Here is a 16342-nt window from a genome sequence, read left to right on the forward strand (position 1 = left end):
TATCCTTCCCGGTTTCTGGGATTGTCCTCTTAACCTGATGGAGTGTTCCCTAACTTTCTGCCAACCTATCCCATAGGGCATGACCTTTTGGGTAGATTTGTCATTTGAAATCTGTAAGCGAAGACTGTGGTTATGACAACGGCCAAAGAGCCACATAATACAAACAGGAAAGCCATAGAGAACTCTGCGCTTGTGATGATGTAACGTATTTGTGTGCTACATTATGGTGCAGAAGTAGTGAATGTGCACATTTTGCACACATATATTTAAGGAAGACCAGAAATATATAACACTCACAATATCAGACTCAGAATACAGAGCGTTACAGTTTATTAAGTGTAGACTTCTCATTGATTTAAAACATGCTTCACATTTGATTAAGCGTCTTGACTGGAGGGTTCACTATAACATCCTCACTTTGCCTTGCAGGAATGTTTTATAAGTGTTTTCTGAATGACTAATGGCACTTCATAGACTTCAAAGCGACACAGGAATTTCTGTAAGATTGAGATAAGCCAGTTATCTTAGAAACCACCAATGTAAAATATACATTTCTTAAAAAAAAAACAACTGAACATGTGAGAGGAAGGAAGCAAAATGATGGCGTGCCTATCTTGTATTTAAATTATAATACATGGGGTTACTTATTTTGGAACACATTGGCCCTTTTTCAGTAAACTGGAAGGAAAGCACAATTGTAGTCGCTATCGCAGCTTACTAAATAAAGGCCATTGACTTTAATGAGACCTGAGAGATTGCCTGCATGTCCATAGTAGGATAAATGATGAAAGGAACAAAGGGCACAACGGATTTAGAATATCCAAACTCATTTATTGAGCCAACACAACGTTTCGACCGTACTGGTCTTTATCAAGTGACATAGTGGCATAAACATAATCCCTTCAAACAACATATAAATAGTGCTCCAAAACCCCATAATGCAACATGTTCAATCAGTGATGATGGTGTTCATGTTCTGAACAAGTCCACCCTTCCAATGAAATGTCCATATTCGTAATAAGCTTATCTCTATCAGATGTTTTGAGACACTCCTGTGTCTCATGGGATCTTTTGCATTCTCCTCACTTCCTGGTTAATCGGCGGTGTCCATCTTGATGATGTCATCCATCCGGGTCAACGGCTTGTTGAGAACACTCCCCATATCCTGGTTCCTCGGCGGCGTCCATCTTTAATGATATCATCCATCTTTGAAAACATATGGGTCCTCCGTTCCTGGAACGCAATCCTCGCGCTATGCGTTTCATATTCCGCGTATGCGAAGTCCATTTAGTCCTCGATTTCCTTCAATCTGCTTCTCTTTGGACCGCATGAGGCGCAGACTGCGTGTCACTATCTGCGCATGCGCTAGTTGATCCGCCCGCAGTAGGAGTGATGATCAAATCTTCAATCTTCCTCTGTGGTGGTCCCGCGACGTGTCCTCATCTCCTTATATTCAATGGGTGGGGGTGGGGAGGGAGAGAATGCGTTGTCTTCATCATCATAGATTCGTAATGAGTATAAAAAGAAAGAAAAAAGGATGGAATACATCAGCACAGCACTGTGAGCTACTTGCAAAATATATCTTCCTACAGTGCAAAGTGAATTATAATAAAAATAAAAAAGTGATTAAAAGAAAGGTTTGTCTTTGTCATATTTATAATTCACAACCCTTTGAGATATACAGACCTTACAGTTTTTATCTAATACAGCAAGCAGTGGCAGCAACCTATAGCTAGTGGAAAAGAAACAATATTTATCTTTCCTCTATGAAGCACCCTAATGACAAAAAGTCATTCAGTCCATTGGGATAAACAGTGTCTAATGTATGAATCCAGAAGGATTCACGCTGTAGTAGTAAAACATCCTTGACTAGACCTGCCCTGGCTTTTTTAACATGCTCAATACCCATTAGTTTTAATGAAGATATTGGGTGATACGATTGTATCACCTGCACAACCACAAATATAGTGTACATGATTAAATGTCCATGTGGATTATGTATTATCGGTAAGAGCAATCGTATGCTCAAAACAAGATTTATAAATTTATAAGAACATAAAAGTAAAATTAACCATCGTGCAGACGATACTGCTCTTATCAGACATTGTAGTGATTTCAGTCACCCAATATCTTTATTAAAACTAATGGGTATTGAGCATGTTAAAAAAAAGCCAGGGCAGGTCTAGACAAGGATGTTTTACTACTACAGCGTGAATCCTTCTGGATTCATACATTAGACACTGTTTATCCCAATGGACTGAATGACTTTTTGTCATTAGGGTGCTTCATAGAGGAAAGATAAATATTGTTTCTTTTCCACTAGCTATAGGTTGCTGCCACTGCTTGCTGTATTGGATAAAAATTGTAAAGTCTGTATACCTCAAAGGGTTGTGAATTATAAATATGACAAAGACAAACCTTTCTTTTAATCACTTTTTTCTTTTTATTATAAATCACTTTGCACTGTAGGAAAATATATTTTGCAAGGAGGTCACAGTGCTGTACTGATGTATTCCACCCTTTTTCTTTTTTTTTATACTCATTACGGATCTATGATGATGAAGACAACACATTCTCTCCCTCCCCACCCCCACCCATTGAATATAAGGAGACGAGGACACGTCGCGGGACCATCACAGAGGACGATTGAAGATTTGATCATCACTCCTACTGCGGGCGGATCAACTAGCGCATGCGCAGATAGTGACACGCAGTCTGCGCCTCATGTGCTCCAAAGGGAAGCAGATTGAAGGAAATCGAGGACTAAATGGACTGCGCATACGCGGAATATGAAACACATGGCGCGAGGATTGCGTTCCAGGAACGGAGGACCCGTATGTTTTCAAAGATGGATGATATCATTAAAGATGGATGCCGCCGAGAAACCAGGATGTGGGGAGTGTTCTCAACAAGCAGAGGACACGGATGGACGCTGCCGATTAACCAGGAAGTGAGGAGAATGCAAAAGATCCCATGACACACAGGAGTGTCTCAAAACATCTGATAGAGATAAGCTTATTAAGAATATGAACATTTCATTGGAAGGGTGGACTGGTTCAGCACATGAACACCATCATCACTGATTGAACATGTTGTATTATGGGGTTTTGGAGCACTATTTATATGTTGTTTGAAGGGATTATGTTTATGCCACTATGTCACTTGATAAAGACCAGTACGGTCGAAACGTTGTGTTGGCTCAATAAATGAGTTTGGATTTTCTAAATCCGTTGTGCCCTTTGTTCCTTTCATCATCTATCCAGGACTGATCACAAGCTTTCGTACAAACATTGGAGCACCGGTAACTGTATCTACTTTGTTTATAATTTAAGGAGTGCTGCATTTTCCCTTTCTGTCTGGCATAGTAGGATAAAAACATAACAAATATGAAATTGCTATACAGTATATATATATATATATATATATATATATATATATATGTCAAAAAATAAATAGATGATACCGTTCTGTGGCTAACGAAATGCTTTTATTTGTGCGAGCTTTCGAGATACACTGATCTCTTCTTCCGGCGATGTTACAATGAATGAATCAAGCAAAGGGTATACTTAAAAACAGTGTCTCTTGGAATGTTATCTGTGCTTGTCCTTCCTCCGGTGTGGATGAGATTTATGGCTAGAGGTGTTAAATGATTCCTGAATGTAAGTGATGTAAGAGTGTGTGTGTGTGTGTAACTGTGTGAATATAAATGAATGGAGAGCCCACAGTGTATTCAGTGCTTTACAAAAGAGGTGTGTGGAGTGGGAGTTAATATAAATGGTGTGGGTAGGTGTGGAAATGTGAGAGATAGTAGCATAACTAAAAGTGTGTGTGGATACTATTTCTCTGACTCTGGCCATAAGATGAACGATCTGAGGGTTGCCATACTCTAAGGTAATCTTAAAACACCGAAAGAGAGACGGTTGCATGAATATACATTTATGCTACTGTTCGGGACACTTAATGGTGGCCTAAACAGAGATCGAAATTTTATGAGTCATTACTGACACAAGTGAACTCTCTTCCCATGAGCGCTAAAGACCATGTCTGTACATACTGTGCTATATGTATGCACACATAGCTGTCTCTTACACATACCAATACTCCTTGTTTTTCCATCCCTATACACCAATAGGGACCACATAGTATCCACACACACTTTTAGTTATGCTACTATCTCTCACATTTCCACACCTACCCACACCATTTATATTAACTCCCACTCCACACACCCCTTTTGTAAAGCACTGTATACACTGTGGGCTCTCCATTCATTTATATTCACACAGTTACACACACACACTCTTACATCACTTACTTTCAGGAACCATTTAGCACCTCTAGCCATAAATCTCATCCACACCGGAGGAAGGACAAGCACAGATAACATTCCAAGAGACACTGTTTTTAAGTATACCCTTTGCTTGCTTCATTCATTGTAACATCGCCGGAAGAAGACATTAGTGTATCTCGAAAGCTCGCACAAATAAAAGCATTTCGTTAGCCACAGAACGGTATCATCTATTTATTTTTTGATTATTGATGCTCGGCTAACGCGGTACTGATACCTCTATATATATATGTATTATGTATGTATATATATATATATATATATATATATATATATATATATATATATATATATATATATATATATATGTATATGTGTGTATGTTTAATATAAATTTACTACCAAAAATATTTTGCATGGGGTGATATAAATATTGTTTATTTTAATTTTACATAAATAGAATGGTTCACATATACAAACTTCAGTAAGACATTGTTTAAGAAAATTCTATTACAGAATTTTTCATTTTTATTCGCAGGGATTTTAGTAATAGCTTTGCATTGTTTTGCATTGCTTACATTATTTAATATTTATTTATATAAAGTAGATGAATTTCTATCAAACGACTGGTGGAATGACACAATAAGTAAAAGTGGGGCACATTTATGGAAGAAATAAGTGGTGGTACTGTCAAAGCTAAAGCCGCAATTGTTCCATTTATCAAAGAAATTACTGTACATAGAATCTACAGTGAATGAGTTTCATAAACACATGAGAAAAAGGAATGACATTAAACTGATTTGGTGCCACCAGAATGCCTGGAGAATTATTAAAGGAGCATTTCCTCAGACTCATTTCCCCCCCCATTTTTTTCACTCAGAGCTAAACACCACTAATTTCAACACTGAGGACCTCCCAGTTCCAGTGATACTTACTGGGTTCAAATCTCCCAGTGAGGAAAAAATGGCTGCCAATAGTAAGCTGCAACATCATGGCTTGGTGTTTTCTATTGCATGGCCATTTTAATCCTTTTTAAAATACAGGAAGTTTCTTGGGAATCAGGGGGGTCATTGGAGCTGCAAATAATGCAGTTCAGCTCTGAAGGACCCCTCTGTGTCAATCATGTAAAAAAAAAAATATAGATTATTAAGGGTGAGTTGTTTATTTAATTTTTATTATTATTGTTTATTTGTAAAGTGCCGACATATTCTGCAGTGTGGTACAGTGGGGGTACAGAGATTTGATGGTTACATAAACAGTTACATACAAATATGGACAAGCATGCAAAACAGATACAAAAGGTAATGAAGGGATGTGAGGGAACAGGATCAAGGGGGCTGGTTGTCCATAGTCCAGACTCACAAACATAGACAATGATTTACCTTAGCCAGGTTTGAGCTCTGAATCAAAGCACAGGATTCGGCGCTTTTAGTGGCGCCTTTCTTGCACTGTGTCCTTCCAATTTCCACTTCCAAGATATAATTTATTCCAGCAAGGTACTGCCAGAAAAGTTAAAAGGGGTATTACTATGGAAGCCTTTGGTATCAGTGTATCATATTCTTTTCTAGAATGCATACAGCATATACAGTTGTTTTCTGTGACCATAATAAAAATATAATTAGAATTTAACTAGACTGCGATTATATATACTTTTTAAAGTTATGCGGCATTTAATAATTAAACCTAGAATAAAATAAAGGCGTCAGTTGCAAAGGAGACTCCACAGACAGGCTCAGCTTACCAATATATGCTAAAAAGAGGAATACTTTGTTATGCTATTGTTTGAGTTTTGTCTGCAAAATATTTAATAGACAAAAATAAAACTGTGGAATCTTGATATACTTTAGTATTCAATACAACACACTACTTATCATTGAAAAGCTAACCAACGATGTATGAGCCAATTGTAATTACTTTATATTCAGTGCATTCTGTTTCTCTCGCTTATTAAGATTCCTCTGATGATTTGTTTTAATCAAAATGTATATTCATTCAGTCAAAAGTTTGGATTGTATTGAACATTACAATTGTTGCCTTTTTGTCAGGTTTATCTTACGTGTAGAGAAGGAAAAGAATGCCGGTGCACAGCACAAAAGTATCCCAGGCTGGAAAAAATGCACTTTATTGGTACATCCAAAAAAGTTAAAAGAATGAAAACACTCTTATCTTACTTTTAAACATGTCTGTAATTGTAACTAATGTAATAATGTTGTTAACTTAATATTTTGTAGCCAAGACATATTTGAACAGGAAAGAACTTAATGTATTTTCCTTCCTGATCAAATATATATATATATATATATATATATATATATATATATATATATATATATATATATATATATATATATATATATATATAATCTCCAATAAAGAATATCACTTGTGAGCACATTCACTGGGAAATGACATGCAAATGAGCACATAATGTGTCACCTTTTGCCTGAAATCCATTTTTACATGGAACCCCCATATAAGCAAATGCTCTGCTGTTCACACAGCTTTTAAGCATAGCATGGGATTAGATGCAAAGCCAGTCAAACCACACACAGACATGTTACATATGAATGTGCTCACAAGTGATATTCTTTAATGGCTATATGTTGACGTGGAGGTTTTTTGTCGCTTTTTTCACCCACAAAACTTAAAATGTATATACTGTATATATGTACATATATTTATAGATAAAAACAGAAAAGTTGCGCAAAGAATATTAGTTGGAATGTGATTAAACAATATAATTAATAAAATGAACACTATAATACTAAACACAAACATATATTAATCACACTTTTTTCAAACACACAAAGAATATAGATAAATGAATAATCTTAGCAGGAAAATAAAACACACTCTAAATGTGCAACTTATAAATGAACAACTAACAAGACAAACAAAACATAAAATATAAATAAACCAGTCCCAATGATGGAAGTCCAAGTTCAAAAATCAGCAAAATAATGAGATGGAGCTAAGGGGTCCAGGCAGCTCTCCCATGATGAACCACATCAAGATTAGACCTACTGTAGGAAAAGAAAAGAACAGAGAGTGCACGCCCCATAGTGTATAACAGTATTTAATAAAGGCAAAAGGGGGATGGAGGGTGGGAGGGGAAAGGCAAACTTACAATGGAAAACTGTTAAAATAGCATTTGTGAATCAATAATATCACCCCCAGCTGGACACTTTATCCAAAGTGAAAGTGGAGCAGCCTGAGTCCTGTTGCAGGGAAGTAATTGCGGAAATCCTCCCGGTCTCAGAAGTGCTCTGAGTCTGGTCCAACCCCACCAGACTCTGCATGATGATGTAATTGCCTGCACCTTACGCGTTTCATCACTACCCTGTGACTTTTTCAAAGGCTTAATCCTAATGGGTTTAAATACCCCAATGTTGCTAACAACATATAAACAGGAAGTGATACACCAATCCACAAAATGGCTGACTTTTAAAATGCATCTGCTAAATTCATAAGATATAAAAACCTTACATTAAATAGTTTACAAACAAATATAACAATAAAGGTACAGACAAACAACCATAATCCAAGGAACAAATGAATGAATAAAATACATCTTATACTATATTAGTGAAAGCACTGTATGTTTGCCTGCCTGCCTGGATGTCCGGAGTCCCTAGGGGAAATCTCATTGGTCCCTTGGCCCGCCCGCCCCCGCACACCTCTCATTGGCCTGAGGCGGAGTGACGGGCCAAAGGACACACAGGGACACACACACACACACACAGGGAACACAGGGACACACACACACAGGGAACACAGGGACACACACACAGGGAACACAGGGAACACAGGGACACACACAGACACACACACACACACACACACACACACACACAGGGACACACACACACAGTGACAGACACACACACACACACACACACACACACACACACACACACACACACACACACACACACACACACACACACACACACACACACACACACACACACACACACACACACACACACACACACACACACACACACACACACACACACACAGTGACAGACACACACACACACACACACACACACACACACACAGGGACACAGGGACACACACACACAGTGACACACACACACACACACACTGTTACATACATTAGCGGGGCTCACAGTGTTAGCAGCACCCGCGCGCACCTCCTCCTCTCCCCGTGTCTCCCGCGCTTTCACCCCGACCCCCCCCTCCCCCGGCGCCGCTACAGTCAGCGGGACACACACGCTATTATTACCCCTTCAGCGCCCCCCCCCCCACCCAGTGTCAGCGGCCGTGCGAGACCCCCCCTCTATATCTCCCACCTCTCCCCCCCCCCCACATATACATGCCCCCCCCTCCCCGGCGCTACAACTCACCCCTCCCCGGCGGGGGAACAGCCAATGGCCAGGCAGGCTGCCTCGCGGCGCCGAGTGCCCAAGATGGCGGCGCCCGGGACACAGCGGGGGAGCGGCCACAACACGCTGCCTCCCGCCTCAGATCCACGTGGGACCTGCCGGATGGGTGAGTGAGCGGCCTTCACCTCCCCTCACCCACCCATCACCTCCCCTCACCCCCTTTCACCTCCCCTCACTCCACTTCTCCCTTCCACCCCCCTTCACCTCCCCCCTCCACCCCCCCCCTTCCACCCCCCCTTCACCTCCCTTCCACCCCCCCTTCACCTCCCTTCCACCCCCCCTTCACCTCCCTTCCACCCCCCCCCCTTCACCTCCCTTCCACCCCCCCCTTCACCTCCCTTCCACTCCCCCCCTTCACCTCCCCTCCACTTCACCTCCCCTCCACCCCCCCACCTTCACCTCCCCTCCACCCCCCCCTTCACCTCCCCTCCACCCCCCCCTTCACCTCCCCTCCACCCCCCCCTTCCCACCGCCTCCCCCCCCCCCCCTTCCCACTGCCTCCCCCCCACCTTCCCCCTCCTCCTCCTTCCCACCACCTCCCCCCTTCCCACCACCTCCCCCCTTCTCCCCCTTCCCACCACCTCCCCCCTTTTCCCCCTTTCCACCACCTCCCCCCTTCTCCCCCATTCCACCACCTCCCCCCCTCCTCCCCCTTCCCACCACTTCTCCCCTCCTCCCCCTTCCCACCACTTCTTCTCTCCTCCCCCTTCCCACCACTTCTCCCCTTCCCCCCCGCTTCCCTTCCCCCCCCCGCTCCCCTTCCCCCCCCGCTCCCCTTCCCCCCCCGCTCCCCTTCCCCCCCGCTCCCCTTCCCCCCCGCTCCCCTTCCCCCCCTCCGCTCCCCTTCCCCCCCTCCGCTCCCCTTCCCCCCCCCTCCGCTCCCCTTCAATCCCCCTCCGCTCCCCTTTCCACCCCCCCCTCCGCTCCTCTTCCCCCCCCTTCACCTCTTTTTCCCCTTTCCCCTCCCACCCCCTCCCACACTTCCACCCCCTCCTCTAACCCTTCCCCCCCTCCTCTAACCCTTCCCCCCCCTCCCCTAACCCTCCCCCCCCCTCCTCTAACCCTTCCCCCCCCTCCTCTAACCCTTCCCCCCTCCTCCACCCCTTGCCCCCCTCCTCCACCCCTTGCCCCCCTCCTCCACCCCCTTGCCCCCCTCCTCCCCTTCCCGCCGCCCTTCGCCTTCATGCCCGCCTTACCGCCTCCCCACCCCCGCCTCTGCCTTTCACCCGCCCTTACTCCGGCCGCCTCTGCCTTTCACCCACCGCCTCACAGCCGCTGCACGCACTGAACAGACACCCGCCACACTCGACACATACCTGCCGCCACACACACCTGCTGCCTCCCGCCCCTACGCACCGACATCACTGACCCACCGCCTCACACACTAGCAGGACCCCCACTCACAGACAGCACTCACAACCCACGCGCCAGCCGCCGCCTCACACCCTTGCAGGACCCCCACTCACAGACAGCACTCACAACCCACGCACCACCCGCCGCCTCACACCCTAGCAGGACCCCCACTCGCACACAGCACTCACAACCCACGTGCCACCCGCCGCCTCACACCCTAGCAGGACACACGACTCAGATTTTTACATCACTTATGCCACCAAAATATACATTGTACTGTGGTGTGGTTACAATAAACCATTTTTATACAACATCGTATTACATTTTCTTCCATCTTTCTTTTCAATATTATTATCCAACCTTTACAACAAACAGTCACCTATTGTTCCACGATTTATAAATAATACTACCTATTACGCATTTACATCCCGGGCAACGCCGGGTCTCTCAGCTAGTTCAAAATAAAAATCAGACAACAAGTCCAATAAAATAATACAAAATGCACACGTCATCATAACACAACAAATGAAACAACAAACTATACATCCAAAACCAAATATAATCTAATAAAACTAAATCTAATCGACTACAAAATCTAAAAATCGTAATAATGGAGCTATCCAATCCTGAATCCAGGAAGATAACCAGCTAAAAATAACCAAAGATCTTTTCTAAATAGGTCATAAGAAAAAACAAATGGGGTGCTCCACCCAGTGACGCTCAATCTCATAGGTATAAATCCATGAATACTCCAATGTTGGATAAGGAGTGGGTATATAAATGTAATGACCTGTGAGTCACTATGGGAATAAAGTCATCCCAGTACTCAGCTATAAAAGTCAAAAATAAAGTCTCTTACCCACTCCTGTGACATCCAAAGTAGGTAGCAGTGGCGTGCCAGCCATGAAGATAAATCCAGGAACAGCAAAACAGCAGCAAATGGCGCACAGCCAGGGAGCCAGGTGGTATAAAAATCAAACGTCCTTTATTTACATGTACTGAAATAAAGGACGTTTGATTTTTATACCACCTGGCTCCCTGGCTGTGCGTCATTTGCTGCTGTTTTGCTGTTCCTAAATAGGTCATAGAATTAGTTAGTGGTCATAACTACACATAGATTCACTAGAAAATCAAATAACGAAGGAGGACAGGGAAACCAAGACGTCGTCTATAAAGATGGACACCAAAAAAGTTGATATAACTATATATTTTCAATTTATTCTATAATGATGGACCCATAAAACAACCCCAGTGGGGGAGAACGAGTAGTATATGACAACTTTGCCAATATCCAGGGCAGCAGAGCGAACAGGAGAAGAAGAAAAACACGACACCAAATCAAACTATAGTGTTGGGGTCAAGATATTCATTTAATCCACATGGGGTCATGCTCACGCTTCTTCTCTGAGGACTGATCTCTGGAAGCGGACATGCTGAGGGTGATATTATTGATTCACAAACGCAATTTTAAACTTTCCTGTTGTAAGTGTGCCTTCCCCCTCTCCCCCTCCATTCCCCCTTTTCCCTTTATTAAATACTTTTATACGCTATGGAGCGTGCACTCTCTGTTCTTTTCTTTTCCCTGCTGAATCACACGCCACTCAAATAATTATTGATAAAAGCATAAGGATACCTTTCAAATCCTAGCACAGAATGATCATAGTGTTAATATTCTGGGATTTAAAAGCAGTAAACCAGGGTAGAAGTCAACACCAAGTATATATGTAGGTGTATGAGATTTGTGATGACGCTCCTCGCCACATGTCCGGGCTCTATGTATGATTATGTAGGGGCACAGATCGTGGCGGTCTATATATCAAGACAAAAGAAAAGGTTGATCTGGCACACAGTTTCTTTTACATCTTTATCAGTTATGTTGAATAAAAGAAGCTTGTTGGGCAAGCATGTCATTATCCACAGAAGCATATATCAACTTAGACTTGGTTAGATATATTTTTATCCTTAAAGGGGGAATATTTCAGAGAGGAAGAAGGTCCCACATTATACAGTATATAATGTATAACATTTCTCTCCAGACACTAACAATATCACCAAAGTAAGAGTCACTGTGGCCTATAGAGTATATTAGTGCACAGAAAACCTTGTTTTGAAGCATTGCACAAACTTTGCTCCAAATGTATATTAACCAAATGTAGCAGACGTTACCAATGTTAAGGATTTTTCGACACATACAGTATTAAAAGGAGAAAAAGTGACACACAAAGGTGCACAAATTGATAAGTCATTATAATCTGTCATGTAACTCTTCCTATTGACTCTCCCCACAAAACAGTCATTGATACCTCTGCGCAAAGAGGTGCAGCACAAAAATGATGCTATGTCTATGTGCCCCAGTTTCACTCCAAAATTGCTTTAGTACATAAGCCCCACTGTTGCCAACAGACACAGGATGAAAATGGTTCTACTAGCATTCATTTCATGGCAAAACACTGACTTCTACTGTACTGCACCGACACACTTTATTCGAGCAAATACCCAGTATGTACCTGGCAGATACCTGGAATGCGCCGCTCCTCACCTCTGACAAGCCTCGTTGCGTTTGCCTTCCCAGCCTGGGTTCATGCCTGGCTGACGGGCGGCTGATCTGTTAAATGATAATGATTAGGATTTAATAGGCTGCAATGCTTCGCGTGTCTACCAGATGGCATAAATTCATGAATTGTAATGCAGTATATATATATATACTGTGCAGTATTGCAGCCAGCGAGAATAAAATGCTTCAATCCCTGCTTGGAAAATACCTCAATGCACTCGGGCAGAAAACAGTCACAAACCTCAATACACCCGGGTATACCCGAAATCGTGGGACTAGCCGAGCTCGAATAAAGTGTGTCACCAGTGTAGGATGCATGCAGTCAGGGTTGGCTTGATTGCGGTGGCAATGGTGTGACTGCACCTGGCTCCGTGCTTACAGAGGCCCCGCGCGCTTCCCCGACCCAACTTCAGTAATCACAGTTTAATGTGGTTAACATTTAAACGGTGCTAGCCAGGACCGGGAGAGAGCACAGGGATTCTAAAAGGCATCTCCTTTTGCTACCTTGTGACGATACGTCACCATGACAGCACAATGTCACATGACGCCACGGCAATGGCGGTGGGCAAGAGGCTCCGTATATAACGTAACATTGCGTCTGCAGCAGTAGGATATGCTGGCTCCATAGCAGGTACTGTAAGAGGCCCTGGCAAACTCCCTCTGCACTGAGCCCCATGAAAGTCCTAGACGGCCCTGCATGGAACCTGTAAAGTTCTTTTTTGTGGCAATAAAATAAAGTTTAACCATAAAATGTAAACCTAGCACTGAATTATTAGAGGTTTCACAGTCTTATTTGTAATAGACTAAAGATTTTCAAATAATGATACTCATGTAGGAAGTTAGGGTTTACCATTTGCATCTCAGATATATTACCTGGGCTTTGGCTGATATAATTTTCAGAACTTTGTAGAGGTATTCATCCTTTGATTCTTTATTGTACGCATTCACAGCAAAGCTAGCAGCTTTCTTAACCTCTGGCAAGTTGGGATTAATGTCCTCTGGAGCTCCAACACTGACATCACTGGATACAGAAGCTGACGGAAGAGATAAACTCAGTGCAACACTGAAACAAAGGTATAAACCTGCAGCCATGGTGTTATCTATACAATAAAAATTGAGGAGAGAAAAATAAGACTGAAAGAAGAATTGCAGTTTTTATATGCTACTTGAGCACTTATCAAATGCAGAGTCAACAACTAGTATTAACAAACTGATCAGATATCAAATATATGATTTGCTTATTAACAAACAAAGAACTTTTTATTTTAATTTAAATTTGTCTTTGAATTAATATTTATTGTTCCCTATACTGTTTATTCAGTCATTAGTATGTACTGTATGCTTACAGCTCATGTATGTACTGTATGCTTCCACACTTTACAAAAACAGAACACAATGGAAATATGGTACACCACAATTTTCTACTGCACAGTGTAATCTTATCAAAATAAATGTGCATAGCATTTTGAATATGTCCATTAGAACTAGTTAGTAGGTGAACATTTAAACATTGCTGTAACAGAAAGCTCACTGTTCTTTAAACAACCATCTAAAGAATGACTCTGGTTGACCTGATCTTTCAGGATAACACAGCATTAGATCACTCCTCTAGACCTACTATTAGACATGCCACGGGGGTTCTTTATTGAACTGTGATAGTGCAGATCAGGTCACTATCACCCAGAAACTCCCATCGGGGTAGTATCACACAAAAGCTCCCATCGGGGAACTACCACACTACCATTGAATTGCTACAAATTTAGGAAATATTATATATCAGGATTTAAATCATCCTCTTTTCTTTACATTAAAACAGCGTTTTCCAACTCCAGTCCTCAATGAACCCCAACAGATCGGGTCTTAAGGATATCCCTGCTCCAGCACTGGTGGCTCAGTCAAAATGACTGAGCCACTGATTGACCCACTTGTGCTGGAGCAGTGATATCCTTAAGACCTGACCTGTTGGGGTTCCCTGAGGACTGGAGTTGGGAAACACTGCATTAAAAGATTCCTTTGCCATAGAACTCTCTTATGCGAGCTCTTCAATTGTGTATCAAATGTACTTTACACTTTATGGAATAAGAGGGATACATTAATAATATTTTTACTGTAAATCTTCAATTCCTGAAATCTAGTAAGAGAGGTATAACCTTTCCTCATCCAAATGGTTTGATTTGCTTGCTGCTTGAAGCAGAGCTATGTATTGCTAGCTCTTAATGAGGTAGATCAGTGGTTCCGCAACCTCTCCTCCGGGACCCCTGCCCAAGCAATGCTTTATGGATAACCAATGCACTTGCTCACAGAAAATTAATCTAATTTGGATGAATAGAATGTTGGGTGGTTACGTCACATGCCTGGTGGCCAGGAGTCCCTGATGAAAGGTTTGGGAACCACTGGAGTAGATAAATTGGAGTGTGATAACCGTAATCACGCACTATGTGCCATTCAAGTCAATCAATGAGTCTTAATACGTGATTGTTGTGCAATCACGACAATAGCATGCTAAGAAATCTTTCCCAATGGGATCTTCTCATCTCAACATCCAAGAAGCTCTTCCTCCAGTAATATAGAACAAATAGAAGAAAAACACATACACCAAGCTTTAAACCTACATAAAGTGGTGAATGAAAAACGTGATATAACCAAACTGTGATTCACAAATTGATGTGTGCAAGTTCTCTGACTGAGTGTGAATGAGCTGTCCCAAAAATCCAAACAGATATAAAGTGGCGACACCCTTTATTCTAACTCGGCTAGCTCCGCGAATTTCAGATTATCCCGGTTATGTGCGGTTTTGTGTCGTTTTCGCCTGGAGTGAATTGCGTTATTTTCGCGCTCGTGATTTAAGCATTTTATTCTCGCTGTCTGCAATACTGCAATGCCGTGTAAAAACTCATGGGGGCGTTTACGAGCTGTTGTCTTTGAAGTCTAATACTTTCGCGGTTCAACCTACGTCAGTACACAGTCTGTGCGTGCGCGCGCAGTAATAGTAAAATTGCATATTTAAAGTACATGCATTTGCAGTGCTGTGCTGCTGTATGGTACTGTACTGTATGTCTCATTTGAAAATTGTTGAAATGCATAGGCGTGTACAGTACTTTTGCAGTGTAAAGGGAACCCTCGCTACTGACATTGTTTGAGTAGCCCTTTTGGCAATATTGTATCTCCTTTCACATGTCAGTGCTACACACTGTAACAAACATTTAGAAACATTTAGAAACCATACACTGTATCATTGCATATACAGTTCTTACCTGCCCTGTTAGAGTGTATAGAGCTACAGTAGCCTAGAATTTATTTGGGATACATACTCCTTTTTGGTCTACCCGTCCTCCACCTTATTTTTAATTCGCCGCTAACATAGGATTTATGTATTGAGGACCGTATATTTTAATTGAGGATCTCTCCCAATAAATTTGTTTATAACTTGATCTCATTGCACATATTACATCTCTTCCACACCATTCCTTTGAACTTGTGTCTGGTTTGAATCACATTCCTGCTTGACAGCAGTAATTTGCTGCGCATGCGCATGTAACTTCGCCCACCACTGCTTGCTTACTGTACCTGAGTGAGTGACCAAAAAGAAATTTAAAGAAAGAAATTTAAAATAATTTGTTTTTGGGTTCCAGATTTCTGCTCATTCTGACTTAGCCGTTTCAAAGCAGCATGGATTTCTGCGCCTTTACGGTCAATGATAGAAACCTCCTCGCCGGCGTGACCCTTTCTCGTCGC

General features: G+C 42.2%; 1 protein-coding gene across 1 annotated transcript; it reads right to left on the reverse strand.

The window, feature by feature from the left end:
- Positions 1-313: 313 nt before the first annotated feature.
- LOC142492968 (cystatin-like) lies at positions 314-13737 on the reverse strand. Its single transcript, XM_075596288.1, has 3 exons — positions 13481-13737; positions 5671-5787; positions 314-497 (listed from the first exon to the last, which is right to left on the reverse strand). The coding sequence occupies exons 1-3, from the start codon at positions 13697-13699 to the stop codon at positions 414-416; spliced, it is 420 nt and encodes a 139-aa protein (XP_075452403.1). The 5' UTR covers positions 13700-13737; the 3' UTR covers positions 314-413.
- Between the last annotated feature and the right edge of the window lie 2605 nt (positions 13738-16342).

This window comes from Ascaphus truei, chromosome 4, assembly GCF_040206685.1.
Source record: "Ascaphus truei isolate aAscTru1 chromosome 4, aAscTru1.hap1, whole genome shotgun sequence".
NCBI classification, from domain to species: Eukaryota; Metazoa; Chordata; class Amphibia; order Anura; family Ascaphidae; genus Ascaphus; species Ascaphus truei.

Excerpts from the sequence above, each read along its gene's own strand:
- LOC142492968 (XM_075596288.1), bottom strand. The coding sequence starts at position 13,699 with ATGGCTGCAGGTTTATACCTTTGTTTCAGTGTTGCACTGAGTTTATCT. Across the intron at positions 5,788-13,480 it reads TTATATCAGCCAAAGCCCAG|TACCTTGCTGGAATAAATTA; the intron begins GTAATATATCTG and ends CTTTTCTGGCAG. Across the intron at positions 498-5,670 it reads AGAGCTCAAACCTGGCTAAG|AAATTCCTGTGTCGCTTTGA; the intron begins GTAAATCATTGT and ends TCAATCTTACAG.